At 40.6% G+C, this 14,552-nt stretch overlaps 1 protein-coding gene across 1 annotated transcript in view; it reads left to right on the top strand.

Annotated features, from left to right (window-relative positions):
- Nucleotides 1-14,552, top strand: part of SUSD1 (sushi domain containing 1) — a 56,323-nt gene that overhangs the window by 542 nt on the left and 41,229 nt on the right. The window contains exons 2-7 of the mRNA XM_010578186.1: nt 1,659-1,790; nt 3,030-3,185; nt 3,845-3,997; nt 5,323-5,499; nt 8,003-8,182; nt 10,202-10,381. Coding sequence (XP_010576488.1) covers nt 1,659-1,790; nt 3,030-3,185; nt 3,845-3,997; nt 5,323-5,499; nt 8,003-8,182; nt 10,202-10,381 — 978 coding nt within the window. The remainder of the gene's footprint in view (nt 1-1,658; nt 1,791-3,029; nt 3,186-3,844; nt 3,998-5,322; nt 5,500-8,002; nt 8,183-10,201; nt 10,382-14,552) is intronic.

Raw genomic sequence — 14,552 nt, 5'->3', positions numbered from 1 at the left:
GCGGGAGGGCTGCGGCTCTGGCGCTGGGCGCCCGCCCCAGCGGGCCGTCGAAGGGCCGGTGGCGGCGGAGGCAGGCGGCCCACCGGGCGGCACGTTTCGCAGCGGGCTGGGCGGGAGCCGCGCCTGAGGGAGCGCCTGGGTGGGACTGAAACCGTGAGGGGACTTCAGTGCCGGAGTGAAAAACTGTCTGTCACCGGGGGGAAATAAGTCGTACAGTGTCATCCGTAGTAGGTGGTGGTGGTGGGGAACCGTTTTTTATCTGCCGGAGCAGCAATCTGAGGCGGACACTCCCATGTCTTATCAGAAGATTGAGGTATCATGAGAAAGTTATTACCCTGGCTGTTTTTAAATTTAATTTTCTGACCTACATTGGCTACCATTGCATGCTGACAGTTTTTGTTTTCTGTCGTTACTAGGAACACGTGCACGCACAAAAGTATGTAAAAGCGTTGAGAATTAGGAGTAGGAATCTGTGATGCTTCCAGTGAGTCGTAAGGCACTGAGAAATGCACTGTCAGTAAAACTGAAACACTGTGCGTGTGGAAGGGCAGTTTTATCACACTGATAAATTTGGTGTGTTAAAAAAAAAAAAAGCTGGCTAGAGTGTTCAGCTGCCTTCTCCTTCCAGTTATGGTTACGTATGTAGACACTGTGTTAAGGCAGGCAAAATTTTGCCAGAGCTGCGATACCCACAGTAAGACTTGCGTTCTGTAAGAACCACACCATCCTTGCCAATCTTAGCTGTCTTAGAAAAGTAAAAAATTCCATACTGCTCTGTCCAGCATCATGAGACAACATCAGCTTGTGCAGTATTAATTATTCCTTTAAAAGGCGTGCAAGCGTATACCTGCTTTGTCTGCTTTCAAGCCATCCATTCTGAGGTTTATCATTTGGAAAGCCAGTGCATGTGTGAAGATAACAAAAAGAGCTTACAAAAAATGGAGAGAAATGCACATAATGCACTAAAAGTATGAATACAAATAAGGAAATAAGTTCATATTGTATTGTAGTTTCATGTATATTTATAGCCCTATCAAATTACAGTAAATGAGGTTATGTGTCATATGCTGCTAAACTACTTCTAATATAAATTAATTTCCAAAATGACTTTACCATAAGTCATTTTCCTCCTGGCAGCATTCTCAACATCATTGTTATGAATGGCATTTAAACCATATACATGTTGATGATACAAGGTACAAACAGATTGATAAATAACCCAAATGTCTATGTGTAAATAATAGAAAAAAAATAATAGAATAAATGAGGAAACAGAAATCAAGACAAAAGGGAAAGAAAATTAATATGGAGGACTGATTAATAATATTGGATAGAGCTATTTATTATATGTCTTGCAAGCCGTACTAACTGCTGAAAAACTGTTTTGCTTGTTGTCAAAGAAAAGATAGATGGAGAAAACTGTTCAGTGTTTGTTTAATCCTTTCTGTTTATTTTTTTATCTTTGGTCTCTGAATATTATGGCTGTGGTTTTCCTGCAAGTTTGAAAATGAGGTGGGAGGAGATGGGATTTTATTCTATGTATTTTAATCTGGATTTTATATCCACTTTAAATTTTGTGCCAGTTACCCATACCAGACCACCTTTATGGTCCTTTAAAAGAACCAAAAAAAAGTAATTGTGTCTTTTTGTTCTTCAAGCAATTGTGAACAGATCAGTTCCAGATGTCTGTGCAACTTGCCACATTCATGCCACATGTCATCAAATTGAAGGAAAAAGCATCTGCATCTGTAACTATGGATTTGTAGGCAATGGAAGAACCCATTGTCAAGGTAGGCTGCTTGTTTGTAAAATGGTAAGAAACTGTGTATGTTCCTAAAATGTTCTTTCTCGATTAATATTACTGAATTCTTCAAAATACAGTAGGAGCTTTGTCATTTCCTGGCAGAATTTCCAAAACATAGAATACGTGTGGCTTGTTTTTCTTTCTTTTTTTTTTTCCTCCTAAGGGCTAGCCATGAGCTGTACTTTACTTGTGCTTGATCTAAATATTGTGTTGTACTTAGTTACTTAACCATTTTATTCAGTTTCTGCTATATAGTGGCAGATATAAATTAATTTTGTCTTAGAAAATGTAGGGGTTTGTCAAACATTTACTTTTAAAATGTAATGTATTAGAATTGTTTCTTTAATTTTTTTTTTATCGTAGCCTCAGCAAAAGAATAATTAAATATGCTGGGCTTTACTTTATTGTTCCTTTCAACCTATGTGTTGTTGAACTGAAAACTAGACAATAAAACTAACAATTAAAATTAGTGCATTTTTGCTGATTTTTTTCAGTTATCTCAGATTACTGGGTAACTAAAAACTAATTTCATAAGTTGAAGATCTGTTCTTAATAACAGTGTGCATATATACAGATTTCTTAAGCGCAAATGTCTGTTACATGAAAAGTGTTGTTAAGCATTGTTTTGTTACTGTAGCTGATAGTGTCCTTTTAATACTATCTCATACATGACAAATCAATACGTGAATCAAAGGATGATGTGAAATGCTGTGTCTGAGTGTATGTAATAGCTTACCGTTGCTTAAAGGGGAAGGTCCTGCACCTCTGATCTCTTCCACTCCACCTCTTCCCCTCCCTTCACGAGCACTGGTACCCGCTGGGCCCTGCACAAAGTTCAATTATCTTATTGTGGGAGAAGGCAAGCTGCCTATTTTGCCATGTTACTTCTCTGCCAGTTGAATGAGTTGGATAAGATCAGCACAAGCTCCATCAAATGCTGCAGCCGGTGCATGCTGTAAGGAAGAGCAGAAGCGGAGAGAGAGCCCTCTGGTTTCAACAGCTCTTAGATCAACTCAAGCTATGTCATGAACCTTTATTCACAGTTTCATCCAGGACGATAACCTCTGTTGGTCTAAATACTCCATCTTACTAGCAGCGTTTACATCCCAAATAACTTAGAAAGAAGAACAGTAAGGGGAAGTCTGGTTACGTAAGAATGAGTGAGGAGGGGAGGATAATCTGCTTTTCCTAATCTCTCTCTGATGTGTTTTAAATGTGCTGACAGATAAAGATGAATGTCAGATTGGAGCCAACAAGATTTGTGGAAATCATACATTGTGTCATAATACCCACGGAAGTTTTTACTGTGTTTGCCTTGATGGATACCGAGCCTCCAACAACAACAAGACATTTATTCCCAATGATGGCACAAACTGTACAGGTAGACATCACAAAGAATCTTGAGCAGCAGGAATCCAGAACTTAGTTTTCTACTGCACAAATCTTTTTTCCTGTCACGTTAGAACTTACTTTCTAAAAGTATATCAGAGCACTTTCTGCTGTGGGTGCAAACGCTTACTTGACATCTAGGTTCTAACAGCTACGAATTAGTTCCATTTTGCATTCTTTGCTATGTTACAAATCATTGCTTCACAGTCACATTCAAGCAGTAATCTTTCCAGAAGAAGAAGCTAGATTAAAGAAAATAAGGTGATACTTACCTTTCCCCCAAAATGTCATATTTGTGTTTAGTTTAGAATATTAGCCAGTTCCTTGTTACAGCAATGAACAGTTGTAACTGATAAAGATATTTGTAGATAGGCTTTTTCTGGGATTGTTGTAGCAGGAGATAACATTAGAGACTATTTGTCAGGTAAAATGGAAACAATTCAGAAGATCGCTAGCTACAAAATTGAGAGTATCCTCCTTCCAGATGCTTGAACACCAGGCAATGATAAGCTCCTTTATTTCCCAGAAGACCCATCAGAAGCTACATAGAACCCTTCACAGAATGCTGTATTTGTTTTAAGATTGGGTCTTACATTAACTAATTAAAAAAACCCTGTTACGAAGTGCATATATTTTTCTCTGAATTTTTAGATATCGATGAGTGTGAGCAGTCTGGGTTGTGTGGTCAAAATGCAAGATGTGTGAATACTGAAGGAAGCTACAAATGTTACTGCAATGATGGTTATAAATTAGAAAATGGAGAGCATTCTTTTCATCCAGATGGGAACATAGTTTCATGCAAAGGTGAGAGTCTTTGGATGATGTTTTTGCTAGCACATAAAAACAGATCTTACATGATATAGTAGTGTCTGCTCTGACCTGTGCTTTTAAGTCGGCAGGGCAGAAGCTGCCGTCTGTGGACTTTGCCTGCTGTATGATTTTTTTTCTTCTTGCTTTCAGTTTGCTGCAGTGGTGTCTGGATGGTAGAGTTGATGCCAGATATGGTTTCTACAGGCTCTCAGCAGTGGTTCAGGTGTGCAGGGTCAGAGAAGCTTAATAATGCCATGAAGGTGATGTAGTTAGTTTCTGAATAGGAAGGAAGTGTGGCATAATCCACTTGCTTACATAATCACACTGCATGAAGGGGAAGAGAAGAGAGGATAAATAGCTGGTAAAAGAGGTCAGATGAATGAAATGAGCCTAGGGGAGAGGAATAATAAAATAATAGTTTAGCTATTCGTTACATATTGTGCCACCTGGAAAAAAACCTGCTCTATTCTGTTGTTGTTGTTATGGCAAGATAAAAAATTCAATCTGAAACCGTTCCTCCTTTCCTCTCTAGTGTAGGTTTTTACAGATGCAAAGTGCTAGCAGTGTAAGCTGTAGCTGTCAGTGTATGTAGTGAACCCAGGCATCCCAGGTGAAAGGTACTGCGTCGATTATATCCAGCTCTCATTTCTGAATTATTGCAAGAGCTGTCAGTAAAGGTCACTACCTGTAGTTTGTCCAGTTTTTCCAACTGGAGTGTTCAGCTTCATTTTGCCAGAATTGCTGATAACCCTGCTTATCTCACTGACTTCCCCCTCCCCGTGCTGTGGTAAAGTAGCGTGTCTGTGTCACCTGTGGAGTCAGACAAGAGAGCCCAGTCAAGCAGCTGTGCTGAAGCAATGTAGCTTTTGTATGCAGGCTGGTTCAGTGAGATGGAGGAATTGAGGGGCAGACCATTTAATCTCAGCCTATCTGCTGTGCTTCAACTTTCCCATGGGCTGGGAAATAAAGCTGTACATTGGGGCCTGAAATTTTATTCTGGTGTTAAAGGATCATTCAGCCATTCGTGTAACAAGACTGGCACATGCAAAGCACCATCATATTGCAGTGTCTCCTCTTTGGTGTTATAAATGGCTCCAGCTGTATGTTAGTAAAGATGTAGCTCAATACTTGGGTCACTGTTTTCCTCCAATTGTGGCAAGTATAACTCTTCAACTCTTATCTTCTACACCTTCGGCGAGCCCCCAGATTTATCAGATTGGGTGTATTTTGTGATGTGACCATCCAGTTCAGCTCATTTTAAAGTGATCGCGTGTTGTGATTTTTGTACTCTGAGATCTTTTAACCCAGTCTTTTTGCAGAAATTGGATGTGGTTCCCCTCCTGAAGTGAAGCATGGCTACATTGTGGGGAACTACAGCTTGCTAGCAGGAAGTGCGGTTCATTATGAGTGTGAAGAAGGGTTTTACAGCAACGAGGGAAAGTTCTCATATTGCACTGCAAATGAAACTTGGGAGCCTGCCACTTTAAGCTGCAAAGGTGAAAAGAGTCTTAAATCTTTCTTAAATTCTTCATTAAGCGAGTTTATGCATGGGGAAGTGTGTTTGTGAAAGACTGTAGACTGTTTCCTCAATCTGAAGGATAATTTTTCAAGATCTGGCAATTTGCAAAAAACAGAAGAAAAGAAAAGGACAGGTTATAAAACTGTGCCATCTCTTCTTGTTCGTGTAGTGACATTTTTGATGCTGGTCCTTGCATTTTTACAGACACTGCAATGTGTCCTTCTGCCTGTGAACCAAGGGCTAGAAAACAACTAGACTTCTGTAGCATTTCATGGGAACTTCCAACTCGGCAGTTGGAAGGCATCAGTGACGTCTCATGAAAAGAACCATTCTTCTGACAGCTTCTGGAGTTTTTTCCAAGGGTTGACTGTAGATGCCAAAGAGAGGCATACCACCCCTCATCTCTGGATAACCTTTGTGATTTTAAGAGCATTTATGCATGAGCAAACACTTTCACGTCTCTGAAATGTTAAGTTTCCTGTGAGCATCTTCAAAACTCCCACTTGCTTGGGTGTTCTTATCGCCCATTGTGTTGAAATATTACTGCTTACAGGTGCAGGATTTTGTGTTCCTATGAGTAGTTAGAAAGTCTGTGTATTAGTTTAATGACACTTGAAGTACTAGCTAACAGAAACTATGCTGTGTATAACAATTCTACAGGGGAGAATTGTCATCCTGAAAATTACCACTTAGTGAGGAGAGTTCTTTCTCTGAAAATAGAAAAGCCCTCTCAGTTTCTAATTCTTTCCTGGTTTCTTTTTTTCTCTTTTTATTTTTTCCTTTGAGAGTGGATAGAAATGTAATGTTTGTATGTGTGTCTATGGGAAGTGAATAAATTAGAATAAGGAAGCTAAATCAGTGTGCCTGGGAAAAGTGAAATATTAAATATCACTAGAAAATTCATAAGAAAGGAAAGATAAAACAATTTTAATACTAAATTACTGCCATAAAAAAAATAAAATTATTGAAATAACATTTTCCCCCCAAAATAAATAAAGGACAGTGAACTTGAAAACAAAAAGGACGTGCCCAAATTCTCAAGAGGTCCCTACAGAAAGCTTGTAGAATGCAGTCCTTGTGAGTTGTTGGTACATTTGGTTTTTATTAATATTTTTCAGTGATTGTTTTTTCATGTGATTTCTTTTTAATTTCTACAGTCGAAACAGTAGGTCAGGTCAGAGTTGCTGAGCACATCTCTCATGTTTAATTGAAATAAAATATGTCAAACACCAAGAAACAGCCCATGAGTCTGAAATGACAAACTTATTTCCGCTTTGTATTGCAAGCTCTTTTCCTAGATTTCAGTTAGGACTTCTCTTTTTGTAAAACCAACAAGTCTGATTTTTTTTTTTTTTTTTTAAATAGTAGTAAAGGCACCTTTAAATAATTCTTTAAACTCTTGAGAGTTTCCCTGGTAAGTCTTTATTGCTAGTTTAAGAATTTCTCCTGGCCAGGTGTAGTGTCTTCTTTTTCAGGAAAATCAGGTAAGGTTGTCTTTTGTCTTCCTTCTGTGGTAATTTAGGAGTTTAGTTTATATAGTCATGATGAAACTGGCCATTGAAGGTAGATCAAACTTGGTAAGATGGGTGACCTAACATCAGGGTACTGTAAGTGGAGCAGATCCCCCTTTTTTATTTAAATATATGTATATGGATGTAATGTGTCTTTGAAGATTGTAGCTTCCCTTGAATATTAATAAAATAATTGTCTTGAGATAAAAAGTCGGCTAGTTTAATGGGAAGATGTGATGTATATGAAGGGGTGTAGTTAAATTGTTGAATGTGAGTGTGGTGTCATGCTAACATGAAAGCCTTTTAGATGGTTGCTTACCTTCGAAAGTGGACATGATACCAAACAAATTGCTTTTTTGTGCTACTTGACTTCTTTGTTTTATGCATTTGTAAATGACAGCTTGGCATGTTTGTGAATAGAGCAACTACTACCATGCATTTTGTACGCCATGTAGACTCTTGCTTTAACAGCAAACTTTTGTATTGTATGTCGTAACCTTTTCTATGGTTTTGCATTACTTTGGTCCTTGTGCACTTTTAAAATTTAGCTTCCTAAAGGCAGTTTCTGCTCGTCTGCCTCCCTCTGGCTGTTGCTCACTGCAAATGGTACAGAACCAGCTTGCCACCTATAATCAGGTTTGTAAAAGCAGGAGAGTCTTAAAGGTTTAAAAAAAACCCCCAGGACATTTTCTGTATACTAGCAGCTAGGCTGAGAAAGGAGTCACAGATTTAGCATGCCATTCTGAGAGAAAGGTAGAGAGAAGTAATTTTAATTGGAAGCAGCTCTGAAGTAGTTACAGCACTCTCAGTTGTGGTGGGGATGTTGCAGAGGACATGAGGGAATGTTGGATTACCACAAGAGAAGAGGGTTCATTGGTAACAATGAAAGAAATACTCACAGGAGTGCAGCCATCATTACTTCTGCTGCTTGACTAACAAGTTTATCTTCCTCTTTATTCTTCTCCCTAGGTGTGGATTGTGGGGTTCCACCTTCTGTTTTAAATGCGCATCCAGCATCTGTAAGTGGGACCACATACGGAAGTGAAGTTACTTACAATTGCGTTCATGGTTACTTTATTGCAAGCGGCAATCAGACTGCAGTCTGCAATGCCAGAGGACAGTGGGATGGTACTGACTTGGTGTGCAAAGGTAAATGTAATCTGCCTTCAGATTTATTTAGCGTAGATACTGTTTCAGCAACCATAATAAATAGCAGTCATCAGTCAGAGACAACCTCTTTGGGCATTCAGTTTATACAGGCTTCTGGCTTATGAAGTTCAGTCACAAAACAAAAGCCATATATTAAACAGGTTTTTTTAATCTGTGTTGCTAATGAAGTTGCAATAAATTGCTGAAAGTTTAACATCCTAAGGAGAAAATCCCAGTGCATGTCAGGCATTGGGATTACCATGAGATGAAAATGCAGCCTAAATTGCTGCCATTTTTCTAGCTCAGTATCTACTCTGTGGTTAAAGCCACTGCTCAGGAATTGAACCACTATTAGCCAGTAGCATCCCCTTAAAATTCCCATATTCAGACAGTTTCCAGTTGCAAACTATGATGCTCAAGCATGCTATTGTTGTTTGACATGAGTCGTAAATCCCCTATGTTACTATGATTTGGAAGAATGTAGCCTAACGAGTTTCTTGATAAAAAGAAACACAAAGGTACGTTTAAAAAAAAAAAGTATTTTGCCCAACAAAATTTCTAGTGTATTTTTACTCTGAGCACATATTATTAATTAATGTGACCTCAGGATAATTACAGTTTCAGTTGGTTTTTACATTAGCACAACTTCAGTTTTCCATTCACTGAATGATTAGTATCTTTTCAGCTTGATCCAGGAGGGTTGACTCTTCGGTTCATTGCCATCAAACATAGTAATTTTTTTGAATGTGCGATGTGTATGTTACAACCACTCTCTACTTTTAGAATCTTCTTTCATATTCTTATTCTGGGTCACCAGGCTAAATAGAAGGTTTGCAGTGTTACACAGAAACATAACTTTGCATTTCTGCTTTTCAGTCTGATTACAGGATGGCTGTGGGCAGATAGCTGGAGTTAAGTAGCAGTAATTTTTGTATCTCATCACATACTGTCCTTCTATAAGTTAGGCATATTCTTTGCATGTGCATTAGTTATTCTAAAGCTTGTTCTGATGATTTATAATAGATAAATACATTCATACACATTGGGATATGAAAAGGAATGTAGTCATGGTGGTGAAGGTATTGCCCATTGCAATACATATGTTTAACTTTTCCTTTAAAGGTTGTACAGATCATGATTCTATAAAATTTGGGTTTTTTACTTAGTTTTCATTTTTTTTAGTAGAATTTCAGAATTGCTTAAGATTATTTATTAAAGAGTTTTAAAAGCACTTGCTTTCTGCATATAAGCTTTAGCGAAGGTAAGATTTTAATTCTTACATTGCATACTTTTTATAAGTGAAGTGATGCAGAATCTTTTATTGAGGTGGAATGTTTGTTGTGGATTTGAAAGGGCATTTTAACCCTAAATAATATTCTTCCATTGATTTGAGCTTCACTCTTTATTCTTTTTTGTTCCCTAATTTTATTATGAAGCTCCTGAAAACAACTGAGCAAATGAATTAATTACTAATTATCTCTAAAATGGTCTGAATAATCCATCACATTTTCCCCTAGAAGTGCTCTTTCTGCTTGTCTGTAGCAGCTTCTCCTTTTTTTTTTCAAAGCTTGAACTAAATCCACTGGCAAAGGAACATAACCTTCTTGATGCTGTTTTTCCATGTCACTCCTTGGACCATGTGTCATTTTTCAGATCTATGTTGTTGCTAATGATAGGTAAAATAAAGGAATGAATAGCATGTGGGGGATAAGAGTGTTGTGGGAAGATAGATCCATTTGTAAAAAAAATTGCTTAGAGATCCTTGTTCTCCATATCTAAACAGGACACTGTTTTATTTTATGGTTCATCTTGAAGGACAAATGCCCCACCCTGCTAGAAAGTCTCCAGTCACAAAATTCTGGGTTCTAAAGGGCTGGCCTGACTTCTAGAAACTACTAGGAAGTGAAAAAAAAGTGAAGAGTTACTTGCTGGGACAATTCATCTCTCTTACTTAAACACTTTGATATGCCTTGCCTATTTTCGTTTTCAGGTTTTGTTACCCATTTTTTGTTGTTCCAGAAATAGACTGTGGCAAACCTTTGCTGATTCCACACACAGAAATGATCTGGGACAACTCTACCACTCTATGGAGCAGAGTGTACTATCAGTGTAAAGAAGGATATTATTTTAATGGAGACAGGAATTTTTCAGAATGCACAATGGATCAGTCGTGGGAGAATATTACATACATATGCAAAGGTAAATATTACTGTAGGCAGTTGCTGTGGAGCATGCTATTTAAATAGTTTCTCATTCCTGTTCTGAAGGTAGGAACAGGAGGAAGGATGAAGGCAAGAAATCCCTTTCTAATTTACAGTGTAGGGAACATGGTGGTACTTTAGGATGGAAAAGTCATGGAAGAGAATATTAACCATGCAACAATTTCTAGTGAATGCTACAGATCTTTCTATAGCTGTCTTGCATTTTATTTCAGACAGAGAGGGACTAATGCAACTGAAGTTTCATTACTACACTGAGAACCTTCAGCTTTAAAAGCCAGGAGGACATCACCAGATGATAAGAAGGCATTTAATGACATTTCGTTGTGGGCCTAATACTGTAAAGTGCACTGCGTTGAAAGTAGGGGCAATGGAATTCAAAACTCCTTTTCCTTTTTTTTTATTCTCTCATAATGCCCAAAGTAAAATTTGTTCATGGTTGACTTTCCAGCCTAGATCCATGTCCTGGGTTCAGCTGGGATAGAGTTAATTTTGACAGGACCTGGGAGGGGGACGGCCAGGACAGCTGACCTGAACTAGCCAAGGAGCTATTCCATACCATGTGACGACATGCTCAGTATATAACTGGAGAGCGGGCTTGGGGGGAGCTCTTGGCTTTGGGTGGGGGAAGTGGCGGAGTCAGGTTCTGGGTGGTGAGAAGTTGCACTGTGCATCACTTGTTTTGTATATTCTTTTATTAGGACTGTTGTTGTTGTAACTTCTCTTTTTGTGTTGTCCCTGTAAATTGTCCTTATCTCAACCCATGAGGTTCTGGGTTTTTGTTTTGTTTTGTTTTTTTTTCTTTTGTCCTCTCTGATTCTCCTGGGGAAGAGTGAGCGAGTGGCTGTGTGGTGCTTTGTTACTGGCTGGGCTGAAACCACAACAGTCCTTTTTGGTGCCCAACGTGGGGCACGAAGGGTTGAGATAACGACAGATCTGGCCAGAGTGTGTTAAAACAAATTTGTTATATGCATTTCTTATGTTAGTTAAATAGTCACTAGTCACAATGTTGGTTCATTTGTTTACATGGTGGCCTTGTGTAAATTCTTATATGCTCTGTGTATTCCCTGCAATATCACCTCTGGGAGAGGGATCAGGATTATCATTTTGCTATACTGGGTAATGTCAACTTATGAAATTATTACATCACTGGTCATGAGGTTAAGCTGGTATCTGTATGCAGCAGTGATATCATTTCCATACTTTGGGTGCCTTCTATCAGAATTTATTGGTAATCACACCCAATCTGTGGGGAAGTCCGGGGGGGATACTTCCCCCCATTTGTTCACCTCCCTTTTCTCCTTCCGGCTAATTACAACAGCTTTTGAGAATTTTTAATATTCCTGGGATGCACAAGCCAGCATGCTGTTGGTGCCATGTCTCCTGAATATGTTTCAAGTCTTGTTTAGGGCTATAAAAAAGTTATTTAAGAATACCACCCAGAGATCTGCCCCAAGGCTGGATATTCATGGGTGGCATGGCATGTGGGAGGATATGGGCAGGTATCTAGAGAACTTCTCACCTCCAGTGGCTTGGAAGTTCACTCCCAAACCCTCATGAAGTGGTAGAATATTTGAAACGAAAATGCTGTGGCTATTCCAGAGACGCACAGCTTACCGTCCTGTGCTGGGCCCTGGCCAGTATCTAACAAACACTGCTTAATATTAGGCAGGACCCTCAGGGGGAACAGAGGGAAAACAGAGCAACAGGCACTGCGGCTACCCCAACCCCAGTGACAGGTACTGCAGCTGAACCAGAGAACCAACCTGTGCCAGTATCAGTCGCCCCTATACAGAAGAAGAAACACCCAAAGAAATCAGTTCACTTAGTGAGGGATGAAAGTGAGCCAGGGTCATCACGAGAGCAGGAGGAAGAGGCAGAACCTGAAATAATCGCCCAATCTCTATCCCTGAGTTGCACGACATGCAAAAAGATTTTGGCCGGCACACAGGTAAGCTCATTGTTACCTGGCTGCTCTGATGCTGGGATAATGGGGCCAGTAGTTTGGAATTAGAGGGTAGGGAAGCCAAGCAACTGGGATCCCTATCTAGGGAAGGGGGCATTGACAAGGCGATTGGGAGAAAAACACAAGTCCTCAGCCTCTGGAGGCAATTTCTGTCAGTTGTGAAGGAAAGATACCCCTTCAAGGATGATGTTACATGTTACCAAGGCAAGTGGACCACCATGGAGAGAGGTATCCAGTACCTGAGGGAATTAGCCGTGCTGGAGGTGATTTATAATGATCTGGAAGATGAGTAGTCACGTACAGATCCAGATGAAGTCCAATGCACACAACCCATGTGGCAGAAGTTTCTATGAAGTGCACCACCAGCCTATGCCAACTCATTGGCAGTAATGTCCTGGAAAGAAGGCTGTGGACGAACTGAGTGTCCAACTCCAGCAATACGAAGGAAGTCTCTCTTCCTCCCTATTGGCTTGTGTCTCAGCTGTAGAGGAATTGTCCTGGGAGTTCCAGCAATTCAAAGTGGATATGTCCTCCTCCCCACCTGTAAAGGCCTGCATTGCAGCTATTAGGAGTAAGCATTCCTCTGCCCAAGAGAGAGGAGATAGAAAGTACACATTATGGCTAACCTGTGGTTTTACCTGTGTGACCATGGAGAGGACATGAGGAAGTGGGATGGAGAACCTACCTCAATCCTAGATGCATGGGTACGTGAGTTGTGAGGAAAAGCAATCAAAAGAGGATTCTTCTTGGAAAAATGCCACTCCAGTTTCCCACAAGCAGTCCCCCAGAAAGAGTAGAAGGGCTGATCTCATTTTTGATCCTCTTGAAGGGACTTCTGATTCACGTTTGCAAAAAGTGAGTAACAGATACTCTGAGCAGGACTAGAGGGGCCCTGCCTCCAGCCAGGTGGAGGAAGGGACAACCGGGTCTACTGGACGATGTGGATTCGATGGCCTGGCACATCAGACCCACAGGAATATAAGGCTCTAGTGGACACTGGTGCACAATGCACCCTAATGCCATCAATTATAAAGGGGTAGAACCCATCTGTATCTCTGGTGTGACAGGGGGATCCCAAGAGCTAACTGTATTGGAAGCTGAAGTGAGTCTAACTGGGAATGAGTGGCATAAACACCCCATTGTGACTGGCCCAGAGGCCCCGTGCATCCTTGGCATAGACTGCCTCAGGAGGGGATATTTCAAGGAGCCAAAGAGGTACCGTTGGGCCTTTGGTATAGCTGCACTGGAGGTGGAGGAAATTGAACAGCTGTCCACCTCGCCCAGCGTCTGTGAGAACCCTTCAGTTGTGGGGTTGCTGAGGGTTGAAGAACAACAGGTGCCAATTGCTACCACAACAGTGCACCAGTGGCAATATCACGTGAACCAAGACTCCCTGATTCCCATCCATAAGCTGATTTGCCAATTGGAGAGCCAAGGAGTGATCAGCAAGACTCGCTCACCCTTTAATAGTCCCATATGGCCCGTGCAGAAATCTAATGGGGAGTGGAGACCAAGAGTAGAGTATGGTGGGCTGAATGAAGTCACGCCGCCGCTGAGTGCTGCTGTGCCAGATATGTTAGAACTTCAGTACGAACTGGAATCAAAGGCAGCTAAGTGACATTTTCTCAATCCCTTTGGCAGCAGAGTGCAGGCCACAGTTTGCTTTCACTTGGAGGGGCGTCCAGTACACCTGGCATTGACTGCCCCGGGGGTGGAAACACAGCCCCACCATTTGCCATGGACTGATCCAGGCTGCACTGGAAAAAGGTGAAGCTCCAGAGCACCTGCAGTACATTGATGACATCATCGTATGGGGCAACACGGCAGAAGAAGTTTTTGAGACAGGGGAGAAAATAATCCAAATCCTTTTGAAGGCTGGTTTTGCCATAAAACAAAGTAAGGTCAAGGGACCTGCACAGGAGATCCAGTTTTTAGGAATAAAATGGCAAGACGGGCGTCGCCAGAGCCCCCTGGATGTGATCAACAACATATGCAGCTATGTCCCCACCAACTAATAAAAAGGAAACACAGGCTTTCTTAGGTGTTGTGGGCTTTTGGAGAATGCATATTCCAAACTACAGTCTGATTGTAAGCCCTCTCTATCAAGTTACCCGGAAGAAGAATGATTTTAAATGGGGGCCTGAACAACAAGCCTTTGAACAAATTAAGCGGGAGATTGTTCATG

The sequence above is a fragment of the Haliaeetus leucocephalus genome, unplaced genomic scaffold (assembly GCF_000737465.1).
Source record: "Haliaeetus leucocephalus isolate CR32 unplaced genomic scaffold, Haliaeetus_leucocephalus-4.0 Scaffold605, whole genome shotgun sequence".
In the NCBI taxonomy this organism is placed as follows: domain Eukaryota; kingdom Metazoa; phylum Chordata; class Aves; order Accipitriformes; family Accipitridae; genus Haliaeetus; species Haliaeetus leucocephalus.
Note: the sequence above shows the minus strand (reverse complement) of the source record. Positions and strands in the feature narration are given on the sequence as shown.